The sequence below is a fragment of the Mesoplodon bidens genome, assembly GCF_964165515.1.
Source record: "Mesoplodon bidens genome assembly, chromosome: 1".
Taxonomy (NCBI): Eukaryota; Metazoa; Chordata; class Mammalia; order Artiodactyla; family Ziphiidae; genus Mesoplodon; species Mesoplodon bidens.
Window position 1 is genome coordinate 110,630,219 of NC_138176.1, and position 27,798 is coordinate 110,658,016.

The 27,798-nt window shown below is 41.9% G+C and overlaps 1 protein-coding gene across 3 annotated transcripts in view; it reads left to right on the forward strand.

The window, feature by feature from the left end:
- Positions 1–25,322, forward strand: part of DISC1 (DISC1 scaffold protein) — a 361,524-nt gene extending 336,202 nt beyond the window's left edge. For 2 of the 3 annotated variants that reach the window (XM_081223879.1, XM_081223880.1), the window contains exon 12: positions 11,500–11,760. In XM_081223879.1, coding sequence (XP_081080005.1) covers positions 11,500–11,643 — 144 coding nt within the window. In that variant the 3' untranslated portion in view covers positions 11,644–11,760. Of the gene's footprint in view, positions 1–11,499; positions 11,761–22,963 lie in introns of those variants that run through there. The other variant, XM_081223881.1, reaches the window with a different exon arrangement.
- Positions 25,323–27,798: the final 2,476 nt, after the last annotated feature.

Genomic DNA, 27,798 nt, shown 5'->3' on the forward strand with positions numbered 1-27,798 from the left:
ATTTAGAAATTCAAAAAAAATTTAAGACGAACACAGATGAAAGTTGGTATTTGATTCTGTCCTTCTTGTAGTTCAGTATTTCTGAGTAACAGGCAGTTGGCAGGGCACATCCCCTGAAATGCAATGACCCCAAAGGTGTTCTGTCTTCATTTTCTCATACAAAAAGGTCTTAGTGTTTGATGTCACTATCCCCAGAATCTGAACCCTTGTGTTAAAGAGAGACTATTTAGGTATTTGCTGATGCTATGAATCTCATTTACAAATAGATTTTTTCCTCCGAAGATTCTAATAGAGTTTGGCCTTACACAACATTGGTGTAAAACGGAAGCAGACCAAATTCTCTCACATGATCATGGAATAGGAAATACAGCTTTCTGAAGCTTGCCCTTCATGTGAACTAGAAACCACAGGCCAATGAGCAGACATGAATTATCAGGCCATTTCTTCTTTCATCCATATCCTTGGTTCTGTTAATGCTTCTATTTAGAACTTTTCTTTGTAATAAGCGTGCAGATACTTGAAGACAATTCATTGCTCGTTCTGATCTAAAGACATCTAAATATTTCACATGCTTTCCTTACCACTGACGACATCTGGATGCCTTTAAAAAAAAAACCCACTTACTGAGGGTGTAACCATATAATTTGAATAGTTGGATGAATACTTGTATTATATAGAGTAGTAATGATGTACCGTTAGTGTCTTAATGTGTGCCTCTCACTTATTGGCATTACATAATGGCTGCAGAACTCAGCATTTATGTGAAAACACGCATACTTACAAAAGCTATTTCAAATAGATGTGAAAGATATTCTTTGTGGTATTGGACAGGAGTTTGAGGTAAATATTCTTTATGTGGGCAATTAAAAAAAGGGAAAACCATATAACATTTCTGGAATGTATTTGCCAAGCAAATATTTTGGAAAACAGCCCAGAGAAACATATTTAAGGCTGTGATTTTAATACCGAACTAAGGAAATGCTTTAATGCATCAGCTAAGCTCACGGATGGTGGTAATCACATCTGGTTTACCTCAAGCTATAGGAGAGGGAATGAACCTTAACAACAGAACAAACATCATGAGGCTCAAGTCGCATCTTTGGTGTGTAAGGATGTATGTGCGCGTGCAGGGATTTTAATTGATTTTTAAACTTAAGTATTTCTGTGGCTCAGCAATCTGTAAATGCAGACTGCTCTGTCACCTGTCCTGTCTTGATGATGTAGCCTGTGAATTTCATTGCAGGAATGAGACATTTTTATGGATAGGCAACTATTGCTGATTCCTTACTACATGACCAAGGAAAATAGGGATCTGAGTAGGGTAGTTGGACACAGAGTGGGATGTCCAAGGCGGGGACCTTCCCTTACACCACAGGTCCTGGCAAGCATGGGAACTATTTGACAAGTTCCTTTTTTCTTTTTTTTAAATTGAAGAATAGGTGATTTACAATGTTTCAGGTGTACAGCACAGTGATTCAGTTATATATATATATATATTTTTTTCAGATTCTTTTCCATTACAGGTTATTATAAGATATTGAGTAGAGTTCCCTGTGCTATACAGTAGGTCCTTGTTGTTTATCTGTTTTGTATATTGTAGTGTATATATGTTAATCCCAAACTCTTAATTTATCCGTCCTCCCCTCCTTCCCCTTTGATAACTATAAGTTTTTTCTCTATGTCTGTGAGTCTGTTTCTGTTTTGTAAATAAGTTCATTTGTATCAATTTTTTAGATTCCACATATAAGTGATAGCACATGGTATTTGTCTTTCTCTACCTGACTTTACTTAGTATGACAATCTCTAGGTCCATCCACGTTGCTGCAAATGGCATTATTTCATTATTTTTCATGGCTGAGTAATACTCCATTGTATGTATGTACCACATCTTGTTTATCCATTCGTCTGTACTGACAGTTTCCTTAAGCACAGCACCCAGCACAATGCATTTCCCACATGATATATAGACCTGAAAGGTACTTGTTGATTTCCTCAGATTAATTTTTTTTTTTTTTTTTGCGGTACGCAGACCTCTCACTGTTGTGGCCTCTCTCATTGCAGAGCACAGGCTCCGGACGTGCAGGCTCAACAGCCATGGCTCACGGGCCCAGCCGCTCCACGGCATGTGGGATCTTCCCGGACTGGGGCACGAACCCGTGTCCCCTGCATTGGCAGGCGGACTCTCAACCACTGCGCCACCAGGGAAGCCCTCCTCAGATTAATTTTTAAATCATAGCAAGACTTCTTACTTCAGTTATCAGGCTTTTCTTGTCCTACTACTTGATGTCATTCCAGACATCACCCTTAGGAACTACTTTTGACAGCATTTTAAAACATCAGCTATTTCAATGTTCTTGATCCAGTGACTTAACCCAAGGTGAAGCCAGTCTGCTCAAATGTGTGGCAGATCACCGTTGACAAATAACATTTCTGAAGGTGTTGCTTTGTTAGGTGTGGTAGCCTTTCATAAGTGAAGTTGGCAGCTACAGCAGTACCTGCCTAACTAACAATTTAACCCAAACAGTTTCTATTCCAAATACATTTTCTATTTGGGAAAAAAATTATATATATCTAATTTCCTTATCACTCTGGATGTAGCTAGGTGAGATGTTTTCATCAGATACTCATTCTTATCAAAACAAATATTATTATAATATAATATATTCCCTACCCTTGGTAGGGAGTTTCAATATGTTCTCCAGTTTTAAAACTTTCAATGTTGATATTTTGCAAATTTCATAGGCAAGGGCATAGTCTTGTTTATGGGAAAATCACTAAGTAAAAAACTCCTTGCTGAGCCCGGCCCCAGGGTCTGTGACTGTGGTTTTCACCAGTGTGTGCAGGCGTCTGCTCAGGGTAGCAACTGAATGCATTTTTGGATCTGAGTATAGACTTTTCTAGATAAATGTTTTTAGAAAGTCATTTTAATGAGAAAATCCTGCCCAACAAAGGAAATCCTATTTTCTCTTTTAAATCACGCTTCCTGAGTTTGGTGAGCAGGACAGAAATTTGACATCAGGTCTAATTCAACACAGCTGAAAATTTCTGCCCAAACACTCAAAAGTCTATGGGTTTTGATCATGAGGTGAGTTAAGCAAATTCTCTTTGAAATATTGCCTGATCGAGTTAGGGCTACCAAATCAGACATGTGTGGAGGGACAGTATGGAAGGTTTAGGGCTCTTCCTGAGGCCGATAAAAGGCATGTTTGTGTGGAAGGGCTGGGGCAGGCCCACGGGACCTGCCAGCTGCCCTAGAGGCAAGGACTTATCCCAGGCACGACTGCTCTTGGCTGCATCCAGAGAAAGGAAGAGAGGTTCTTTCAGAGAGGTCTTAGTGTCTCTGCCTGGCTCTTCACACTTGGTGAGAGACGACCTTGGCTAAGGCAGGCTGAGAAACAGCATCGCTTCCTCTAGACCTGGCGAAAAAGAAGTCTCCATTCCTTGCTTTGACAGATGTGTCCTGAGCATCTTTTGAGAACTAGGCAGGTGGCACTGGAGCTCCAGGGATGGCAGGACCCCATTCTGCTACCGTCTAGCTGGGGAGACAGGCAGGTATATGCGTGTGGAAGAAGTTCTGTTCGTGGTGCTGGAGAAACACTCCTAGCCCAGAGTTGAGGTCATAGGAGATTCAGGGATCCAGAAGCCTGCCTGGAGGATGTGCTGCCTGCAGGGCTTCGAAGAGAGAGGGAGCATTAGCCAGGCAGAGGAGGGAAGAAAGGCTCATTAAGAGGCCTTTTTCCTGGTACTGCTTCTTTCATTCTGGCCCATGGGGAAAATAGTTACTCCTAGGGCTAAACGATGGAATGGATGTATAGAAAGAAAAAATAATAATTTGAATGGCTGAAAAGACTGCCTGATGGGACAAATTACTGGAGGGTTTTCAAAGCCACTTTGAAATGCCGAACAACCTGTACTTTGTCCATTCAGTATTGCAAATCCTACAAAACTCCATTTCAGCTAGGAATACCAATGACTTTGTAGTGGGTGATATTTTAATTTTCGAGTATCAGTCATGTAGTGATGTAGGGTTTTTTTTTGCCACATTTAATTAAATAATAAAGTGGAAGCAAACGTTACCAATTTCACGCTGAGAAGAGCCCTGTGCGTGAAGAGCTACTGGATGTGGTTCAGAGAATGTTCATTGGGAATCTAGCAAGGCAGTGCGAGCGATGGGCAGTCCAGGCTGTCATATTCTTATTCAGAAAGAAGAAACTCACGGTCCTTCCCAAGTGACTCCCCTGCTGTCTTCTGCTTCCAGCCTTGTGTTTCATGGACATGGGGACCAAAGGTCCCTCGCTCATCACTGCATCCCATGTTGTCCTGGTTACCATAATCGCCAGTTCTAGGTGATGTGTATCCAAGTCGTGGAGGGACCACCTACCTAACTGGGTGAGGGTGAGCCTTCCAGGAATCAGAGCAGACTTTGCAGAGTTCTGAGGGAGGAAGGGGGAGGAGAAGAGACATCTTCAGGCGCCGTTTGCTTCTCTGATTTCTTTCTGTCATCACTTTGTAGCCCCCTCACTCCCACCCTGGGCCAGCCCAGCACAGATCCCTTTCTGTGTTTCCCCGACTAAGTCAGATCCAGAGGAAAGAGCTGGCTAGATGTGGGGAGACCTGCATCTTGGACCCCAACCCACCACTGTCTCCTTGTGTGACCTTCAGCAAGTCACAGGACTCTTGGAGACGCCTTCAATGTGTGTGTAAAGAGGAACTCAGCTAGATGGGGCTGAGGTTCCTAGCCTCCCGCCAGCTCCAATTCTCTCTGCTTCTAGGTGTGAAGGTGCTCAGGGGAGGGCTCGTGACATTCTTAGCAGCCCTGACTGAGGTGGCCCTTTGTAAATGCTGGCATTTGATGTCCTGGGAAACAGGTGGGAGCGAAAATGAGGGGCTCCACATTCTTGCTTGCAGTTACATCCCAAGCTGGGGCCTCCAGAGCAGTGCACCTGACTTACAGGTCACTATTTTGGCTTAAAGAGAAATGCCACTGTTTCTGAAGATCTATTGAAGGACAAGTTTTTTGAAAAGAAGTTTCCTTTCTGTTAAACAAGCAAACAAAAGCCCTTCAATAGCTCCTATTTCCCTTTTTATATTTAACTTTCCACTCTGGCTTAGACAAATAATATGGATAAAATTAGAGACTGGGGTAGAATTGACAGTGAAGCTTCCTGCTTTCCTGCCAGGGGGTTCTCTGCAGAAACCCACTGGCTTAAAAGGACACACTTGAGAAAAGTGTTCTCCCAGCAAGAGAGAAACCAGTGGTAACAGGCTTTATGCTTTAGAGTAATGTGCTTTAGTCCTGAAGAGACCTGCCTTCCCGGGTGACTGTAGCACACACACACACTCAGGAGGATGCCATCATTTAAATAGGGTGGCAATTTTGTCCTTCATCCCGGGCAGTGAGTGTGCCCCCAAGGGGGGTGTGAGATCCCGAGACAGGAATTCACTCGTGTCTTACCCTTCTGCCTCTTGTGATGGAAGCATTTTGCTGTGCTGTGTCCACTATAGAGTCATTTTCCCCAAAGCTAGAAGGAAGCAAGGTCCCGTTGGTTACATGGTAAGCAAATATGGTGTTCAGAATCTGTGCCTGCACATTCGACCAGGAGCCAGGGATCTGGGGACCAGTGACCAACAGTGGTGGCCACTCATTGAAATCGCTTTCTTGCACTTCTCGGCCTCAGAGCCACAGTTCTCAGCCGGCTCCCCACCCTGAGACAAGTCTGAGCATTAGCACTTTAGTGAAATTCAAGGTCCGGTTGGTCTAGGGACTGGTGAGGGAGTACTTCCTGCTAGCGTTTTGCAAGGGTCCTGTCTATCCAGTCAGGCTCCTGTGTGGGGTATACCCATGTATCCTGCTGTCTTAGCTACTATGGCTGCATAACAAATCACCCCCAACTTAGTGACTTAAAAAAAACATTTATTATAGGCATGAATCCGTGGGGAGGGCTGTCTGCCCCATAATGTCTGGGTGTTCGCTGGATAACTTGAAGGTGGAACCTGGAATTGTCTGAAGGCTCAGTTCCTCCCGTACGTGGCTGTTGGCTGGGTCCTTAGTTGGGGCTCTCAACCAGATGCTTCCAGGTGGCTTGGGCTTCCTCACAACATGGAGACTGGCTTCCAGGGCAAGTGATCTGAGAGACATATCACCTATTATGATCTAGCTTTGGAAGTCAGGCATGTCACCTCTGCCGTGTTCTTTTCATCGGAGGATCCTTAAAGGCCCAGCCAGGTTCAAGGGGGAGAAGTAATAAACTGTCTCTTTTTTTTTCTTTTTTTTTTTTTTACATCTTTATTGGAGTATAATTGCTTTACAATGGTGTGTTAGTTTCTCAACATCATTAATCATTAGAGAAATGCAGATCAAAAGTACAATGAGATATCATCTCACACCAGTCAGAATGGCCATCATAAACTGTCTCTTGACAGCAGAGAGGAAAGTTCTGAAGGCCATACTGCTGTGGCTGCACACACACTGCCATGCCTGGGCACAGCATGGAAATGACAAGGAAGTTCTGCCCAGCCCTTCCAGGGCAGGGTTCGCAGGCAGGACCTCTACAGCTTTGTCCACCTGATGCTCGTGACTCTGGTCCAGTCCTGCCCTCTGTGGACAGATGGGATTTCTTTGGATGGAGCAGAATTTTTCATCAGATTGATAAAATATGTAAATCTGCCCTCTCATCAGCTGTCACTTCTCAGTTTAGGTCTTAGACTAATTTCATTCCCAAGATTCCCTGTGAGAGCATTATGGTAAAGCCATAAACCACTCAAATAATACTCACCCAGGTCACATTCAGTATCCTTTCAATACAGGACCAGGATCTGTCAGTAGTGGTTTGTGCAGGAACTTGGAGATTCTGTAACTTGGAGGAACAGCCCTACGAGAGAATGCCAATCAGATCTTCTGTGACTGTCAGAGAATCTCGATCTCACTGAGTTTGTTTCCTTATGCCTCTTTGTGCTTTTTGGTCTTTTTTATTTTTTTATTGAGGTATAGTTGATTTACAGTGTTGTGTTAGTTTCAGGTATACAGCAAAATGATTCACTTATATATAAAACATTTTCCATTATAGGTTATTATAAGATATTGAACATAGTTCCCTGTGCTGTATAGTAGGTCCTTGTTGGTTATCTGTTTTATGTAGAGTAGTTTGTATCTGTTAATTGCATGCTCCTAATTTATCCCCCCCTGCTCCTTTGGTAACCATAGGTTTGTTTTCTACGTCTTGTGCTTTTTAATCTTTAAAATTGTTTCTTAAAAATATTCAGTTGTATTTCTTCCATACTTTTCCGTTATGGCTTGAGTTAGTGTTCTTAGTAACTTTTTTCTTTATTATTTTTCAGAGATGTGGAAAATACAACAAAGTATAGAAAAGAAAAGAAAAATGTGCTATAATGCTGCCCCTTCAAATAATTGTTAATATTTTAGTGCTTTGCCTGTTTGAGTATTTCCTCATCATTAAATATTCTTATATTAAAATGGTTTTAATGGCTAAATACAAATTGAATATACCAGGACTTATTTTTACTGTCCCCTTTATTGTTGGACATTTATGTTATTTCCCCTTCCTTGTACTCAATGCAATTACTTTTGCGTTACTAAAATAATAATAAATTATTATTTAACATATATGATAGACATTTTTCTATATTTATTTAAAATGATTAATAAAAATTATTTAAATTTAAATATATAAATTTTCTTTTTGATAGATTCCAGAAAGGGGAATATTGGATCATAGAATATAAACAGTTTAAAGTTTTGCTACATGGTCTTAAATTACTTTCCCAAATTCATACAATCACTATCAATTTGTACATAATTTTAAAAGGAAAATAGGCAGGGATTATGTGTTTGGGGGAAGATGTAAAGACATATTTTAAATGGATTTAATTCAGCTTTGATTTCTATTTGTTTTAACCTTAAGATAAGGATTGAATCATTTGATTCCATCGAAGAGTGTTTTACATTCCTTGGTTCCATGTTCTGATTCTATGCTTTTTTGTCTCTTTTAAGTGTATTCTCAGTCATATATATTTTCCCATTAACACTGTATTTTTTTCCTTCATGTATGGCTTGTGCTTTCACTGCTGTCAATCATTTTTCTCCAGATGTTCTTTTTCTTCATGTCTCATTTAGTTCATGCGTGACTATGGTGTTACTCATTGCCCATTGTCTTAACTTCCATGTAATTTGTCTACTCCATGATTCTACATCTTTGAATGATAATGTTACTCCTTTTAGGATCAGTAAAATATATATGTATATGTGATTTTTATGTATTTGCTGTTTTCTCATCATCACTGCTATGGTCAGTTCTGAACAAACCTTCATGTATGCTTCACATGCCTTCTTGTGTAATTGTGTCCATTTGTCTGCAAAATCGTATGTTGTTGTCACTAGAATTCTTTTGTACATACATTTATTTGTAGCTTATTAGACTTCTTCAATATTTACGGTAGTTATGGGTTGTTCCAATCAGCACTGTTTTCTTCTGATGTAGTTGACCATTTGGGATATAAACTTTAGGGCATTCTGGAGTTGATATAGTGAATGTTAAATCACATATCTGGGTTAAATGGTTATTCTTGGACTCCAATTATAATATTATATAACTCATGGCCTCTAAGAACTTTTTAAATATCACCACACCTGGGGATTTTGTTGTTTTTGCTGGGCATTCATTGTAGTTTTTGTAGTAATTCTGCAGTTTAATCTGAATATCTATCTTAATTGTTTTTCCTATGCAAAATTCTTTTTAGTGTGCCTTCTAAGACTTTCACCATTAGATGGGAAAATATTACTTTTACATTTGGTTACTTTTAAATTCTGAGCTCACTTTTTGCTGCTTATTTATTTATTATATTTGTATTGAGGTATAACTGACATATAACACTGTGTAAGTTAAGGTGTACATCGTGTGGATTTGATACATTTATATATTGCAATTGATGACCACTGTAGCTTTAGCTAACACCTCTGTCACGACACATACTTATCATTTCTTTTTTGTGGTGAGAACATTAGGTTTGACATCAATACACTACCATGTGGAAAATAGATAGCTAGTAGGAACCTGCTGTAGAGCACAGGGAGCTCAGCTTGGTGCTCTGTGATGACCTAGTTGGGTTGGATGGTGAGGGGGAAGGAGGTCCAAGAGGGAGGGGATATGTGTATGCGTATGGCTGATTCACTTCACTGTGTGGCAGAAACTAACAACACTGTAAAGCAATTATACTCCAATTAAAAAAAAATCTAGTCTCTTAGCATTTTTTAAGTATGTAATTCAGTATTGTTGACTATAATCACTGTGCTGTGCATTAGATCTCCAGAATTTATTCATCTTCTAACTGCAAGTTCGTACTCTTAACATCCTTTCTCCAACTCCCCTACCCCCAGGCCCTGGCAACCACCGTTCTACTCTCTGTTTCTACAAGTTCAGTTTTTTTTAGATTCCACATATAAGTGACATCATACAATATTTGTCTTTCTCTGTCTGGCTTATGTCACCAAGCATAGTGCTGCTTTTTGCCTTTGCCTTTATTCTAAGATTCTCTCTTTTCTTTCCTTATTTTCTTGACATTGTTTATTCTTTTCTTTTAAAAATCCATGGCCCTCTAGATGCCAGGCATTACCCTGAGGCCCTGCCCACGGGGAGTTTACAATCACTTGTGAGAAACTAACGCATGTCAGAATCTGCGCTGGTGGAAGCACTGTTTGGGGCCTTGAAGGAACCACTGGGGTTCAGGCACGGATGGAGGGGGGGCACAGGCAGGAAGACTCACGTGACGGAAGGCAGTGGGATGAGTTCCAGGTGGCACAGGTTTGGTGGTACCTAAGAGAGCAGAGGGCACCGAATGAAGTATGGGCCTAGTGCCAGGTTGTGGGAGGGCAGGGTTCCGACTCTGGTCTGCAGTGGCTTTTCTAAATTGAAATATAGTTAATTTACAATGTTGTGTTAGTTTCAGGTGTACAGCAAAGTGATTCAGATATATATATATATATATATATATATATATATATATAATATATACACATACATGTATTCTTTTTCAGATTCTTTTCCATTATAGGTTATTATAAGACATTGAATATATTTCCCTGTGCTATACAGTAGGTCCTTGTTGTGTATCTATTTTATACATAGTAGTGTGTATATGTTAATCCCACACTCCTAATTTATCTCCCCCTCCCTTTCCCCTTTGATGACCAGAAGTCTGTTTTCTATGTCTGTGAGTCTGTTTCTGTTTTGTAAATAAGTTCATTTGTGTCATTTCTTTAGATTCCACACATAAGTGATATCATATGATATTTGTCTTTCTCTATCTGACTTACTTCACTTCGTGTGATCGTCTCTAGGTCCATCCATGCTGCTGCAAAGAGCATTATTTCGTTCTTTTTTATGGCTGAGTAAGGTTCCATTGTATGTATGTACCACATCTTCTTTATCCATTCCTCTGTGGATGGACATTTAGGTTGCTTCCATGTCTTGGCTATTGTGAATAGTGCTGCTATGAACATTGGGGTGTGTGTTTCTTTTCAAATTAGAGTTTTCTCCGGATATATGTCCAGGAATGGGATTGCTGGATCATACAGTAACTCTATTTTTAGTTTTTAAAGGAACCTCTATACTGTTCTCCATGTGGTGGTTTTGTACAGGAAAGTGACATAAAGAGGGCTCTCTGCTGGTTCATGTGTAGAATACAAGTATGAAGGGGAAACATCTGAGAAGGAGGGAACTCCCAGACTTGGCTATTCATTCATGGAACAAATGAATGCCATGTGCCTACCATGTGTCTGACACTGTGCCAGGAGCTCTGGACCCAGCAGCAAGCAAGACATCATTGTCTGGGCTCTTACGGGGCTTGACATTCATTGTCCCTGCTTTGATGGGGCTTACGCTCTGGTGAGGGAGAGGGAAAATCAATACCTATGCTGGCAGTGGCAGCAGCTGTACATAAAATACACACCTCGTGGCATTTAAAGTCTCCTCAATATTCTAGCTTTCAGGGACTGTGACCAACATGCGAACAACGTCCAGTGCCCTATTAGATTTCTGTACCCCTAGAGGAACATCTCTTTGTTCTCACAGGTCAGCTCAGTTGCTCTTGTGACTTGCCCAGTCCCTCTTTGGTTAGGATTCCTATTGTAGTGTGAGTTTGCCCATGGATGCAGCTTGAAGACCCAGGCTTCCCCTTTGATAAATCCACTTTAGGGGTTGATGTACTGGAAATAGGTCTTTGAAATGACCGGATGAGAGAGGTCAACTGTGGAGCTATGTAGACACAGCTTATCATTCCGTAATAACCTGAAATTGTCATTCTCAAGAATGACCTCCAGGGAAGACAAAGGTTCTGGCATGATTCTAATGGGGTTTGCAGGAGCTGGTGCAGCTCTGTAGGGGAGTCTTCCCTTTGTGGACCATTGGATAAATCACAGATGTGTTCACAGCCCTGAAAAAATCTATAGTTTATGAGTGATCTTTTTTCTTTTTCTCTGGCCAGGAATCTTACGTCCTTTCGGCAGAACTTGGAGAAAAATGTGAAGCCATTGGCAAGAAATTATTATACTTAGAAGATCAACTTCACACTGCGATCCATAGTCACGATGAAGATCTCATTCATATCCTTTTTTTTCCTGCAGACTAAGCACCTGTTAGGTTATTTTGTAAAAGAAAGTCTTAAAAAATTATACTGTTTCCCCATGCCTCAGCAGATGCAAACAAATAGATACTCCTGGTATTTAGAGTTCAACACACCTCAGATCCCTGAGATTATTCAGTGTGCGATGTTTCTCTCTAGTTTTTTTTGTAAGTCAGCATTTTTGATGATTAAACCTGAGTGCTAAAAATTAGCAGTGAAGTTCAGACATGCACACAATGAGGCCAAAGAAAAATGTAGTTTCAGGGGTTGTGAAGCTGGGTTTGTGGGGCTCAGATGGTTGTGGGTCTGACTGTCTCAGTTTTCCAGGGGCGTTCTGAATATTGAGAAACCCAAATCCATCTTTGGTTTTCTTTGCCATACAACTCTGCCATATAATGGGCAGGAGAGTGTCAGAACTAACAGGACTTTGGATCACTCCTTTGTACAAGATTCAGTACATTTCCTGTCACATCTTCAAATAACCTTTATCAAAACCAGTTACCAGTGAGCAAGATGGCACAAGAATCTACTGGCTTAGGTGTGCATCCTGGTGAAGCACGGAATCACATGTAGATATGTGCTGCGTTCAGTTTGTCCCTGGTTGGTTCCTTCGAGGGCAGATGGGTGGGTGCAAGACGGATGAAGGCATATATAGCCCCATTCTGTATTTTTTTGGTTACTTAATCATAGGCTGACACTTCTCTAGATGAAAGTACTTCTCTATTCATTCATCCTTTCTGTTCAGTAGTGTGACTTTTATTAGATGTATTTGTGAGAAATGTAGCTATTTTGGACTTTGCTTCTCATTGCTGTCTTACTTTTCAGAATTCTAGTTCTTGCCATGCTTTATCGGGAGTCTGTGTGTGTGTGTGAATGTATGCGTATGTTTAAGGAGCTTTGAATGGTCAAGGATTAATCTTAATCACAAGTATTCAGATCCACAGTTTAATGACAGATTCAATGTTGCGTTTCCTTCCTCCTTACAAACTTAAATCTTTTGCCTTGCTTGTTAAACTTAGCAGGAGATTTTTTCAACTTAATCAGTGATTATTCTCACATGGCTCAAGGTGGATTTTTAAAAGCAGACATTCTGTTTTTCGTAACTCCCTGCCCCTTACAAACTGGTGTTTAAGCTCTTATTAAAAAGTTGGCCAAAGAAACAGTAGAAGCATTTTTGTTCTGCACTTTTGTTTATTCCACGTTCATGGATCACGCAGAATTGAGCAGCTGTAAGGTGGCACGGCCTCCAGCAGATGGGCGAGTCACCGGCTGTGAGTACCTGGGAGCAGAACCCTGCAGAGGGCCAGTGCATACAGAGGGGTTCCTGGCTGCAGTCCAGCAGGTGGGCTTGTTCCTCAGTGGGAAATCCCTCCAGCTTGTGGTGGGCTCAGGTAGCAGTTCTGAGAGCTGCAGTCAGGGTCTGTGTTAGTCTCTTGTTTAGAAATTTTCCAGAAGGTTACTTTGATTCTAGGGAATGGGGTTTTCTCCTGAACAGGGTTGGGTGGTAGGGAAGAGGCTGAGAAGAGACAGAGCTGTGTATAAATAAGATGCTTTTAGCTCAGGGAGATCAGCTCGGTGCTTTGTGACCACCTAAGGGGTGGGATAGGGAGGGTGGGAGGGAGGGAGACGCAAGAGGGAAGAGCTATGGGGACATATGTATATGTATAACGGATTCACTTTGTTATAAAGCAGAAACTAACACACCATTGTAAAGCAATTATACTCCAATAAAGATGTTAAAAAAAAAAAAAAAAGATACTTTTAGTTTTCCCACAGCCAATCCAAGCCAGATTCAGGAGTGGTGGGAATCACAGGGAGTGGATAAAGCCTCTTGAAGCATCTGTAAAGTCAGATAATAACGTGTACCTCTAAGGTTTTCATGTGGGCTAAATGAGGTTATATGCAGAAAATATGTTTAATATAGTTCTTATACATGGTAAAGTGCTTGGTTTTAGGTAGAAAACCATTCTCAGTGTCTGTCACAAGCTCAAACATCCCGTTTATAGATGAGATTTCAAGGTAGGTTGATTCAATCATTTTGTAATAAATCCTTGAAAGAATTGATTGGTAGCTACACAGTGACTTATATGAAAAGTCATTTAATTTTAATAAAACTGCTGTAGACAGATAGGGATTATTCTTCGTACTTGATAGTTGAGAAAACTGAGGCTTAGAAATTACGTGGCTGGTCCAAGGTCATTTCTGATGAGAGGCAGAAGCATCCAACCACCAGCCCCATGGTCCTTCACGGCCAATCAGGAGGCAGCTATGCCTATAAGTAGCTGGACAGGCCTGTTCTGTGGAACATACAGTTCCTATAAAAATATTAAGCTATAACAAAAGTTGTTCAGTGAAGTTATGTTTATTGAGAATTTTGCTGATCCTTGCTGAGATAAGTGAGGACATAGAGGGGACATGTCAAACCAGGGTGGGAAAGCACTGGTTTAGGTACTGAAACCACTCCCCCGCCAAAAAAATCTCTACACCACAAAATGGATTTCGATCCAGACTTTCCTCTGAAACCGTGGCTTCGTTCTGTGTCACTGATTGACAGTAAATACATAGAAGGTATCTTTGAATTCTAACAAAGCAGCACTTAGTTTCAAGTGGAACTCGGTGCCCTAAGTTAGAAAGACATATTTACAAGGCTCTGCGGAGGCTTCTTACACAAACCAAAGCCCTTGTTTCAAATGAGAACTTATCTAGAGATTCCAAGAGGCTGCTGAAATCCTCTGGCCAAACTCCGACTGGTTTGTGTTTCCATTCTTGATCAAAGAGACGAAACTGAATGCAGTTGAAAGAAACAGCTTGCCGTCAGCAACAGGAAAGAATTTCCCAGCAAGTGTAATATTTTTGTTTGATTCCATTAAGGACTCTGCCAGAGCCTCCTGTTCAAAAGCTGCGGAGTGAACGTGATTCATGTGCGTCCACATCAGTGTCCGTGTCCAAAAGATTCAAGCCTTGGACACTCCAGATGTTTATTCTCCGTGTGGAAGGCACGGAGCTTTGCAGAAACCGTTTCGTGTGAGAAGGCCCTGGTAGTGTGGCATCAGCAGAGGGTGGGCCAGTCACCAGCAGTGGGGTTGAGTTTCCCAACAGATCCTCTGGGTATCCTGACTTAACATCAAGGCCATGGGCAACTGGCTGGGAGTCTCTCGCTTTTATGAAGAAGACACTGGATTGACAGATCGGAGGAGGGGGAGAAGACAGGCCGTGTCTCTTCATCATCCTGACAGGCTCACTAAATTACATGTAGCCAGATAACACCCCCAGCCCGTCAGCCACCTGGGGGCGAGCATCTGAGAAGAATCTGCACCATTAATTGGAAGAGCTGGCGTCGCAGAGGTGACTCACGCCTGGTGTCTGAGGCGAGGATGGGAGGTGTGACTTCACTGCCACTCAAGCCAGGATTTTCAGGGGCATTAGTCTGACTCTCTAGTATATTTTCACAGTCATTTGGGATCCTAATTAGCAGTTGGGTGTTGAAAAACATTTTGAGTGTATGGAATGGTTCCTCTCTGTTTATAATGCTTTAGCTGAAAACCATCTAGGTTAAGTGGATTTTTTAGCAGGGAGTTTTTCCTTTCTCTTTCAACTTCTACAACATACTTTCAAAAGGAAAGAAGGACACCTAGGATCAGGACGCTGGGCATCTTTCGGAGCCCCCAGGGCAGCCCTGCTCGCCTCTGAGTCGTAGATAAGACAGGGACAGACTTATTCTGCTTGTGGTTCTATTTGCATTCATGTCCAGGAAACTCTCCTGGAATTCCGTTCTTTCTGTTTATTTGGAACACGTGGTGCCTAATCGATTAGTTTTGGTGGTGCTTGATGGCATGCAAATACTCTAAATACATCCAGGCACTTGCACAAACACCACATCCCCTTAGGAGCCCTTGCTTGGTTCAGCTTTCAAATGCGCAGCTGTAACAGACAAAGGGAAGGGGAGTTTGAGGGGCTTTGCTCGGCCTCCTTGGAAATGCTTTCTGCTTCTAGGGCTAAAGAGCTGCAAGAGGGATTGTGACCATGATGAAGCTCCACAGTTTCACAGATGAGAAAACTGAGACCCTAAGAGGCTGCTGTTTGAACACTGTGTACCCTGGGCTGATATGCATATGGTGGCTGGTGCTCTCTTCCCTTGGGCTCCCAGCAAAGGGAGTGGGATGGGAAGGGCAGGACTTGGAGCCTCACAGTGGGGAGAGGAGGGAACCTAGGAGAGGGTGTGGGCACCAGGCTTGTGCTGCTGGCTTAGCCCTAGGTGGGCACCACAGGGAGGTCCCCTGTGCAAGCATCACATCCATTGAAGCAGGTCGCGTGTAGGCGGGGCTTTCCTCTTTGCTCTTCAACGACTGTGTCCCTCACCTTTGGCTTTGGGAATGAAAGAAAATTCCCAGGACTGTGGCCGTCGGAGCTGCAGAGGAATCACTGCTGATATGAAGAAATAATTTAGCAAATGAGTAGCTGTTTCAAAGGACATACTGTTGTTTCTTTTGGAAGCAAAGTAGTTCAGGGCAGATGAACTGAAGACCTACTTTTGACCCAGCTACTAAAATGATCGCTTGGCATCTCAGCTGGCAGTAAAGCACTCAGTTGTTTCTATATATAAACAAAAGACCCCTTTGAGAGAATCTGAGGATCTTTGCACATGGCTGCCCTAAAAGACTAACCACTGTCTAACCACTGCAAGACATCTGGGAAACATACCTTGCTGTCTTATTCCTTGCTCATTGCAAACACGGTGTGCACAATTTTACTATCAAGAGTATGATCTTGGGCCTCCCTGGTGGCGCAGTGGTTGAGAGTCCGCCTGCCGATGAAGGGGACATGGGTTCGTGCCCCGGTCCGGGAAGATCCCACATGCCGCGGAGCGTCTGGGCCCGTGAGCCATGGCCGCTGAGCCTGTACGTCTGGAGCCTGTGCTCCACAACGGGAGAGGCCACAGCAGTGAGAGGCCCGTCTACCGCAAAAAAAAAAAAAAAAAAAAGATTGTGGTTAGATGTATCCAGTGCATTAGTTTATCTTTCTATAAATCAGTGAGAAAATGTTGCAAAAATGTTTGTAAAGATATCTTTTTCAGTATAACCTCCAACTGCACATCTGCAGCTTGGACCTCTCTCTGAACCTCAGACTCACGTCTGCTTCCTCCTCAGCATCTCCACTTGGCTGACAAATAGGCCTTTCCAACTTCACATGTCCAAACTCCAGTTCCTCCCCACTCCCACCCCCCAAAACCCTGACTCATTCCCAGTCTTCTCCTTCTTGATCAATTGCAAGTCTATTTTTCCAGTTCGTTGCTTAGATAAAAAATCTGGGAGTCATTCTTGCTGCCTTTTCCTTCCTTCACATCTCACCTCCAGTCCGTCACATATGCCGTTGGCTCCATCTTCAAAACATCCAGAATCTGAGCATCTCTCACCACCTCCACTGCCACCGCCCGGGACCAAGCCATAAACTTTTATGGCCTGAATTATTGCAAAATCCTCCTCTTATCTCCAGGCTTCTGCCCTCGCATCCTTTAATCTACTAACGATTAAAGCAGCCAGGGAGATCACGTCTCTCCCCGGCTCCAAGCCCTGCCATGGCTCCATCTCACGATCTATCCACATTCCCTTGTGTGTTCATTTTCTTCTCACTCAGTGGCACATAAGCCCCATGATGGCAATAACTTTGTTCACTCCCCTACTTCCCATGTCTAGAACATTTCTTAGCACACAGTAGGAGCTGTGAAATGTTTGAGTATTTGATTGAATGAAGGAAAGAGTGAGGATCTCTATCTACATGATTATTTTCCCAACTGCTAGATGGGAAAATGTTTCTAGTATTTTTTCTTTTTTTTTTTTTTTAAGATTTTTTAAATTGCTGAATGAGAATAATAGATTAAATTAAGCCTATCCTAATATTTAAGAGTTGTGGTAAAAAGATACTTCTCTTATGATATTTCTAAATTATTTTCACTAAATGCTTAATCTGCTTTTTTATTTTTAAAATTTTAATTAATTTATCTTTTTTATGAAGTATAGTTTATTTACAATGTGTTAGTTGCAGGTGTACAGCAAAGTGATTCATATATATAGTCAGATATATATTCGTATATATATATTCAGATATATATATATCCATATGTATATATATTCATATATATATATATATATATATATATATATATATTCTTTTTCAGATTCTTTTCCCATATAGGTTATTACAAGATATTGAGTATAGTTCCCTGTGCTATACAGTAGGTCCTTACTGATAATCTATTTTATATATAGTAGTGTGTATATGTTACTCCCAAATTCCTAATTTATCTCTCCCCCCACCTTTCCCCTTTGGTAACCATAAGTTTGTTTTCTATGTCTGTGAGTCTGTTTCTGGTTTGTAAATAAGTTCATCTGTCTCAATTTTTTTGGATTCAACATGTAAGTGATATCATATGATATTTGTGTTTCTCTGTCTGACTTACTTCACTTAGTATGATAATCTCTAGGTCCATCCACATTGCTGCAAATGGCATTACTTTGTTCTCTTTTTGTGGCTGAGTAGCATTCCATTGTATATATGTACCACATCTTCTTTATCCATTCCTCTGTGGATGGACATTTAGGTTGCTTTCATGTCTTGGCTATTGTGAAAGGTGCTGCTATGAACATTGGGATGCATGTATCTTTTTGAACAAACACATTGATTGAACTATGAGAGGATGTATGTACATTGTGAATATTACAGAAGTATGAAAAAAAAAAAGGCTCCATCTCCCTCCCAGTACCAATGTCTAGGAGAAGTCCACCCCTGTGTCCTCCTAAGGTGCTTTTCCAGCTAGAAATGGCTTATCTCTATTGTCCTTTTTGTTTTTGCAAAATTAGGATCATTCCATACTCATTGTTCTACAACTTGCTTTCCCCGCCTCACTCCACAGTTTATCCTGGACTCTCTTTCATATAAGCACATTCAAAATGTTTTGGAACTCACATGTAGTATGGAATCATACTAGCAGGTTGGTTAGAGGGAAGTATTTTGTAAATAAAACATGATTTTATCATTTTGATGATTATTACCCCATAGGTTCTAAAGGAGGTTTCCAGGATTTCTGAGGTCTGGCCCTACTTAGACAGAACAACCTCTGCTATTTTAGTAAATAAACCTTAACTCTCGTCTCACAAAAGGCACTATACTCTCACAAGAAAAAATATTTCTTTTAACCCTAGCCCTGTGAAGACGGTATGGGAATCTGCATTTTACGAGTGAGACAGTGAAAGCATTCTATGGTTTGCCAGGTTCCAGAGCTCGTGGTCACATCCTCAAATCCCTGTGCTTCTCACTCCTCCCTGTGTCCCTGGAGATTGTTGTCTGTTGTCTGAGGGGCTGATGTGTTATATAACTTAGTCTTTTTCTTTTGTGGCTTCTCTCTCACTCTCTTTTTAAAAACCTTTTCAGTGTGTTCTGCCAGTGCTAGAAATTTTACAAGTTCTTTAAGAAGCAGTTCAGTCTGGCTCAGTTTCTCTCTCTAAAAACCTTGGTCGTCATTCAGCATATTACAAAGTGAGGCCTGTAGTCCCAGGCTGCATATCAAAGGTAATGAAGTCTCGGGAGTTTGTCAAGATTCATAAACTGCTTAAGCTCTACGCTTATTCTTTATAAATGTAGCATAACTTTGTGATTAATTTGCAGCTTGGTGTTCTGTCTGGGACCACTTATGCTCTTGCTTGTATAAAGTCATATGTGTTTTCACTAAAGATTAGCAGAGCTGTTCAGAGAAATGCAGGAAAATGAAGTCTTTTAAAAAAGAAAAAAGAAAAAACAAGTACTGGGTACTTTCTTCTCTTGCCCCACCTCTTGCCCATCTCCTCAACCCCATTCTCATTCCCCTCAAGTTCAAGTGCAAGGAGTGAATCATCATAGTAGGTGTATGTAAATTACATAAATGATGAAGTCTGGTGAGGATTCAAGAGGATGAAAATCTGCTAGAGGCTTGTCAAGGTGGCTCAGCATTTTTGCTTAGGTGAGGTTCACTTGCATAATTCCCAGGATCCTTTAGAGTTCCTTATTTAAAAAAGAAGAAAGAAAGCTTTCCATAATCATAACCTAAAGGTGTCTCTTTCTCTTGACATTGCATTGACATTGTACTTAAATAAAACCACATTGTAGTAGGTGTGGACAGTCTGTGAGTGGGAAGATTTCTGCAAACTACTTTTCCCAAAGCTTTCTGTTTTCTCCACATCTGATCTAGTAATATTTAAGTGGTCTGACCTCTTGTGATGATTTAACAGCATCTAAGTGGTGTCAACATATTTCTGTGTTTCCTCTTCGTTCCTGTTAGATGAAGTTAAATTAGTTTGCTTATTAAGTTAAAAGAATTCAATCCATCACTCATCCTATATTTATCTTAGGATTGTTCTGAGTACAGGTACAAAAGGGAAAGAACAGAGGGACCTGACTATGGACAGACAGGAAAATCACTGGTGGTTAAATGTTCCAGCTTAAACTCCTAGAAGAGAGCTCATCTTTTAAGAGAATGATGGGCATATTATTTATTCCATATAATTATTCACTGAGTTCTCTATGATTGTTTTATTTATATGAGAAACAACTTTACAGGTTATGAAACTAAAAACCCAACCATTTAAAGAAAAACCAACCAACCAACCCAGAAAAGGCAAGCTCCCTGCACTCCGTCAAATCTCCAAGACCCCGAATGGCTATTTTACAAGCACCTGGGAGTATAATAACACGTGACAGCAGATTAGACCCTAACGGGGTTTAGAAGTCACTGTTTCATGTGAAAACTGAGGTTCAAAGTGATTTGCACAAGGTGGCAAGGCTGGCGGATGACCAATAGGGACTGCACCTCATTGCTCGGAGTCTGGTTGTGTGGTGGCCCCCAGTCCTGGAGCTCTGATTTCCAGCCTTCTGCCCTTTCCACTGTCAAAGCATTTGGATATGACAATTGCCCTTCCCCAGCCTGGGGCTGAGCAGGAATACAGTCACACTGACCATATTCCGTGGAGCATCCCAGTTTGCCATCTGTCTCGGTGTAAGAGCTGACTCTTCCTTTTCCTTTTGGAAACCTTACGTGAGATGGTGAATGACCTCAGGCCTCGTAGAAATTGCAATTGCTCTTAAAAGAAGCGTAGCATTGGTATTAATATTTAATTCCTACACTTTGGAGGAACTTGAAACTGCAGTTAGAGGGGAGTGCCCATCTGCTTCCAGCAGGCATGCGGCTCTTACCAGATCCCCGAGAGGCTGCAGAGGACCGCCTGGCACCTTCGCCTGTGTTCCTTAACAATGTGTGCACAGTCTCTCAAGAGGGAGCTCCAGATGGTGAAGGAAACTCTGCAGGCCATGATCCTGCAGCTCCAACCAGCAAAGGAGGCGGGAGAGAGGGAGGCCGCAGCTTCCTGTGGGACAGCTGGTGTCCGGGAAGCACCGGCCTGAGGCGTCGCAGGATGGGGGAAGGAGGGTGAGTGACTGCGGCATCACCGTGGGTGCTGCGGGGCCTTTCCCACCTCCTCTGCATAACCAATGTGCCCGAAACAATTACGGAGATGGACGTCACCCAGCAGAAGAGTGGTCCGCTCTCCCAAGGCTGAGATCAGGGGGTCTGCAGATTGGAATAGGCAGGGGGAGTGAACTGCCGATTTCCTTATAAATGTCGGTCCGAGGCACCTTTACTGTCATTAACAGGAGCATCTTGCACAGGATGTGAAAAATCTTTCCATTTCAGCCCCCATTAGACAGAAGGGGTGATTTCTGCTAGAAAGATGTCTCTTTTCCTGTACCATCTTGCTTTCTGATGCAATTAAAATATCTCCTGATTTAAGAACTTATAAAAAAGAAACCATACATGTCTCTCTTATCACACCCATTACACCTTCCTACAGGCACATGATATAAGGGAGCTAATTAACCCCAGAATCTGGAATTAACAGCTTTTCACCATAATTTCCCCTGTGATTCTCTATAATCTCAGAAGAATTAAGATGAAAAATTCCAAAACATATATATTTTTTAAAGAGACAGACTATCACATGTAGCCCTCTGGTTGTCCTGTTCTGGCACTGCCTGTCTCTCCAGGATGTGTCCCTGATGTTTCATCAGGAAATTCTGAAATTCACCCACAATGAGAGCAGGAAGGGAGTGAGGGGCATGAATTGGTCAGGGGACGTGTTTAAACGTTTAATCCTCTCCTATTTTCCCTTGAACCTGTTTCACTTAGTGTCAGGCAGGACATGGATGTAGAAACCTTCAATGCAGAAGAGTATTCAGTGAGGCAGTGCAATACTCAGTTCATCAGTGCTGTACTCAGTGAGGCAGTGCTGAACTCAGTTCATCAGTGCTGTACTCAGTTCATCAGTGCTGTACTCAGTGAATCAGTACTGTACTCAGTGAGGCAGTGCTGTACTCAGTTAATCAGTGCTGTACTCAGTGAGTCAGTGTAGTACTCAGTTAATCAGTGCTGTACTCAGTGAGGCAGTGTAGTACTCAGTGAATCAGTGTTGTACTTAGTGAATCAGTACTGTACTCATTGAGGCAGTGCTGTACTCAGTTAATCAGTGCTGTACTCAGTGAGTCAGTGTAGTACTCAGTTAATCAGTGCTGTACTCAGTGAGGCAGTGTAGTACTCAGTGAATCAGTGTTGTACTTAGTGAATCAGTACTGTACTCATTGAGGCAGTGCTGTACTCAGTTAATCAGTGCTGTACTCAGTGAATCAGTGTTGTACTCAGGGAATCAGTGCTGTACTCAGTGAATCAGTGCTGTACTCAGTGAGGCAGTGCTGTACTCAGTGAGGCAGTGCTATACGCAGTTCATCAGTGCTGTACTCAGCAACGTGGGGCACCGCGGGCCCTTCCCTGCTGAGGCAGCTGTAAAACAGGCTGAGCTCACCAGGCAGCGCTCCTCAAGGTGCACTGAGGAAGGCAGCCTTGAGAGATGCTCCACAGTCGCACGGCTCTCCTTTGGCGTGAGTCCATTTGGGAAGTGTGCCATGCCATCACCCACTTGGAGACCACAGTGCAATGAGCATATCAGCCTGTGATAATGCTTGGAATGAGGAAACCCTCTTGTTTTTGTCTAACCCCGAACTCCCCACGTTTAATGGATCATAGGGTTTTTAAAATTTAAATTCTATTAATATTCCATCAGTCTCGTGCTGTGCAGCACTGCATTCTCCAGGAGCGTCGTGATCCAAATGCTGATTTACATCACTTATGTATGCATTGGAGGTGAAACTCAAAACTTTTGCAGTGTTGAGTTAATAATGACTTGCTGCAGTTTGTAAGTGTAATTGACTAACTGGTCTTTTTGTGCTTCTGTCTCATTGATACTCACAGGAGTAGTGATGCTCCTGCCTTCATCAGGATCCATGGACACTAGACAACCTTTGTCATTTCCTGAAGTCATACTGCCGTTTCTGGAAGGCAGCTGGTGCTTTGCCCAGTCTTCCGTGCTGTGCTGTGCTTCTGTCAGGAGATGGCCCTGCTTAAGCCAGCAAGTGGCCATAGTCCAGAGAACAAAGCAAAAGCACAACATTGTGAACTTTCTGATTGTATTTCCTACAATTTTCTGTTGAGCATTAAAAAATATATACTATACATATTTTAATAATAAGTATAATTAGTTTGTTCCAGGAATGCTTGGTTTTGCAATGATGGAGCAAATTCCTGAATTATTTATCATGTCTAAAAAATAATTATGTACTAGTCATATGGCACATGGAATTCTTGAATCCTTGAATTAATTCCAGTGAAGCAAAACTTGGAAAGAGTCAGGATTGTCTCTAATGAATCCCTACTTTGAGAAGTGTCATTTTAAAAAGCCCCACAAGGCATCTTAATAGTCACTAACCCAAGTGTTTTGTATTACTCAGACACCATCATGAATAATTCTGTGAGGTTATGATGTATTTGAAAATTCTGGAAGCTAATGACTGTCTGAGTGTACCCCAAACAAGGGTTCTCCAGTGGCCCCAGTGGACAGCATGTCCATCTCCTTGTTGAGATGCCAGATCAAGGCAGGTGAATGATGCTACAGCTCATCTGTGGTCTGTGCTGGAGTCAGAGGCAACCAGGAAGCCTGTACAAGGCCAGGGTGATTCCTCTGGCCACATGACCTTCTCAGGACAAGCCCCTCTTCTGCCACTGTGACCCCAGAAGACCCAGGACTGTGTATCCCAAATCATTATATAGGGCAGTTTCTATCAGGGCAACATAAGAAGAGATCAGGGCTTGAACTTAAAAGCCACAAAACAATAGCAATAAAAACCCAAGCTCTTATGGAGACCGTCAAGACCACAAGCACAAGTGCAGGTGGGAACTGCTGCCTTTGGGTCTGATTTCATTGTGGCACCATGTGAGAGAATCAATGATAGATTACATGGTCCTCCATGCTGAGACGCTAGCCTCCAAAGGCCACCCATTTATCTTCCACCAGCCCGAGCGTGTTCTCAGTCAGTGACACTCCCGGCTCCTTCCAACTTCCTGGAAGGTCAACATCAAAATGGTCTTCCTCAACTCACATGAGCATGTGTATCAACGGTCCCCAACCTTTTGGGCACCAGGGACCAGTTCTGTGGAAGACAATTTTTCCTCAGCCTGGAGGTGGGGGGACGGTTCAGGTGGCGATGTGAGCGATGGGGAGCGATGGGGAGCGGCAGATGAAGCTTCACTCACTCACCTGCAGCTCCCCTCCTGCTGTGCAGCCTGGTTCCTAACAGGCCGTGGACCGGTCCCAGTCCACTGCCCAGGGGTTGGGGACCTCTGATGGATATCATATTGGAAACTTTTCTTCCTGTGCAGTAAGGCTGGTTTCCCCACCCCAGGGGCACAGAAGGGCTCCCACGTGTGCACTGGGACTGTCCCAAGACCTTTATAATCATTATCATCTGACTTCTTATTCCGACCTTATGGGGTAGGTGTTTCCACATGATGAACTTGAGCCTTAGGAGACCAATGAACTTACCCCATGGCACAGAGATACTGAGCGGGGGGACCAGCAGCAGCCGTTCGAGATAGGTAGACTGCTCTTAACTGTGCTCTTCCTAAAGTGCCTTTAATGTCTTTCTGGGACTGTGAGCCAAGGAGCTTATTTGTTCCCTTAAGAACTCATGGTCACTGTGGGAGTCCTGACTGGAGAATCAGAGAAACTGAGCCTGGGGAAACCTTGGCTTCCCACACCCCCAGGTGAGCCCCGCTTCTCTGTGGCCATGAAGTCTAGGCTCAGACAGCCTTCAACAGACCTACCACCCACCACTGTCCTAACCAACCATTCATTCCCCATCCACCTCAAAAGCCATGCCAGGAACGACCACTTACAGATTTATGACCACAGGCAGATTTTCTTGAAAACCCCCATCTAATTGGTATTTTTCAGAAAACATTCAAGAAAGCAACTTTGCACTCATTGTTTAATGCCTTCTTGAGAAATGATTCGGTGCTCTTATTTTGAATACCCTCACCTTACCTAATCTTTGAATTTTGTCATGTAATTTATTACTTCATGAAACTTACTTGTCATATGTGAAATTAAAACTGTTATCCAAGCCATGGTGCACCTTTAACATTTTTTATCTTCTGGAGTGTGGATGACAGAAAAATGTATCAGCTTTCCTCATCTCATCTTTCTGTTACAGGATGATTCATTGTATGTTTACTTACATTGCACCAAATGTTTCTAATAAATCAATGCTTTGAAGTTGTGTATGAGTTTACTTTCAGATATTAACCAGTCAGAAAATGATGGAATTTTCTATTCCAGACCCTTTGAGGAAATTGAAAATAACATTACCATTAAGTGGGGAACAGGACAAGGTGCCCACTAACACTAGTGGAAATATTTTACTGAAGATACTGGCTAATTCAGTTAGGCAAGAAAAATAAATGAGGGTTACAATCTGGAAAGGAGGAGATACATTAATAATGACAGATGATGTCGCCGTAAGCCAGACAAACTAAGAGAATTAACAAAAACACAAACACAAAATTTATTTACACAAATAACAGCACAATCAACTTACCAAAATCAATAGGCTTTACATATCCAAACAATAATCAGAAAATAAAGTATAAGGAAAGACCCGACTTTCAATAGCAGCAAAAAAGAAAAAACAGCTAGGAACAAATTTAAATAAGAAATGTCTAAGTCTTAGATGAAGGAAATTTTAAGATGAAGAACACAAGAGAAGAATAAAGAGGAAGACACGTGAAACTTTTGGGTAAGAAATCATCATAAATTGTCAAATCTCTGTAAATTAATTCATAAATATTACCTGCTCCTGAGTCACAAATGTCTAGCTATTCCCAGTATCCATTCTCTGCTTCATCCTTTCAAGCAATTCTTCATCCAGGTACTTGAACTACAGATGTACTTACACACTTGCAGAGTTGCCACGTGCATTTATACTGTTAAAGCAATTAAACAAGGAGGCCATTAGCCTGAGGGGGCTCTAAAGCCCTGGAGCCTACATCAGCAAACCCACAGCTAAGCCTGTAAATGCTTCAAGGTTATGAAATTGAAACCTGAGGATGACCGATCATAAAAAGACAATTAGGCCTTGAACTCTAGCCAATCAATACTCCCCTTTCTTTGCTTCCAGCTTTTCTCTAAGAGTTTTTCCTGCTCCTGTCAGTGGTGCCTCCCAACCACTTCCGGTTTGGCACTTCCTGATTCAGACGGATTTTTGCTCAGAAAAACTCTTAAAAAGAATAACGTGCCTCAGTATATATATATATATATATATATATATATATATATATTTTTTTTTTTTTTTTTTTTTTTTTTGCGGTATGCGGGCCTCTCACTGTTGTGGCCTTTCCCGTTGTGGAGCACAGGCTCCGGACGCGCAGGCTCAGCGGCCTTGGCTCACGGGCCCAGCCGCTCCGCGGCGTGTGGGATCTTCCCAGACCAGGACACGAACCCACGTCCCCTGCATCAGCAGGCGTGCTCTCTACCACTGCGCCACCAGGGAAGCCCTCAGTATATTTTTTAACAGCACCATTGTTGGTAAGAGCAAAAATGGGAAACAATCTAAATTTTCATCAATGGTAAACTATTTTTAAATAAATCATGGTACAGTCACACTATGGAATGCTTTGGAGTTGCTAAAAGATCTTTCTACACACGTCTGCTTGCATTTGCAGAAATATCACTCCAAAGGGACCCGTGTGACTTAGGGAAGACGGATGGAAGGAGACTTACTTTTCCTGTATCCTGTTCTTTTAAAAATTTGTACCAAGTGCTTATGTTTACTTCCTCAAAAAATAAAGTAAGTTCTTTAAGAAAAAAACTGTGAAGAAGAAGTACAATTCTGCAGCCTGTGGAATGAAAACCACAGTCACATAAAGATAGACAAAATGAAAAGACAGAGGACTGCATACCAGATGAAGGAACAAGATAAAACTCCAGAAAAACAATGAAATGAAGTGGAGATAGGCAACCTTCCAGAAAAAGAATTCAGAATAAAGATAGTGAAGATGATCCAGGAACTCGGAAAAAGAATGGAGGTAAAGATCGAGAAAATGCAAGAAATGTTTCATAAAGACCTAGAAGAATTAAAGAAAAACACCTAGAAGAATTAAAGAACAAACAAACAGATATGAACAATACAATAAGTGAAATGAAAAATACACTAGAAGGAATCAATAGCAGAAGAATGGATAAGTGACCTGGAAGACAGAATGGTAGAATTCCCTGCCACAGAACAGAATAAAGAGAAAGAATGAAAAGAAATGAAGACAGCCTAAGAGACCTCTGGGACAACATTAAACACAACAACATTCGCATTATGGGGTCCCAGAAGGAGAAGAGAGAGAGAAAGGACCCAAGAAAATATTTGAAGAGATTATAGTCAAAAACTTCCCTAACATGGGAAAGGAAATATCCACCCAAGTCCAGGAAGTGCAGAGAGTCCCATACAGGATAAACCCAAGGGGAAACACGCCGAGACACATAGTACTCAAACTGACAAAAATTAAAGACAAAGAAAAATCATTGAAAGCAACAAGGGAAAAAGGACAAATAACATACAAGGGAACTCCCATAAGGTTAACAGCTGATTTCTCAGCAGAAACTCTACAAGCCAGAAGGGAGTGACACGATATATTTAAAGTGAAGAAAGGGAAGAACCTGCAACCAAGATTACTCTACCCGGCAAGGATCTCGTTCAGGTTCA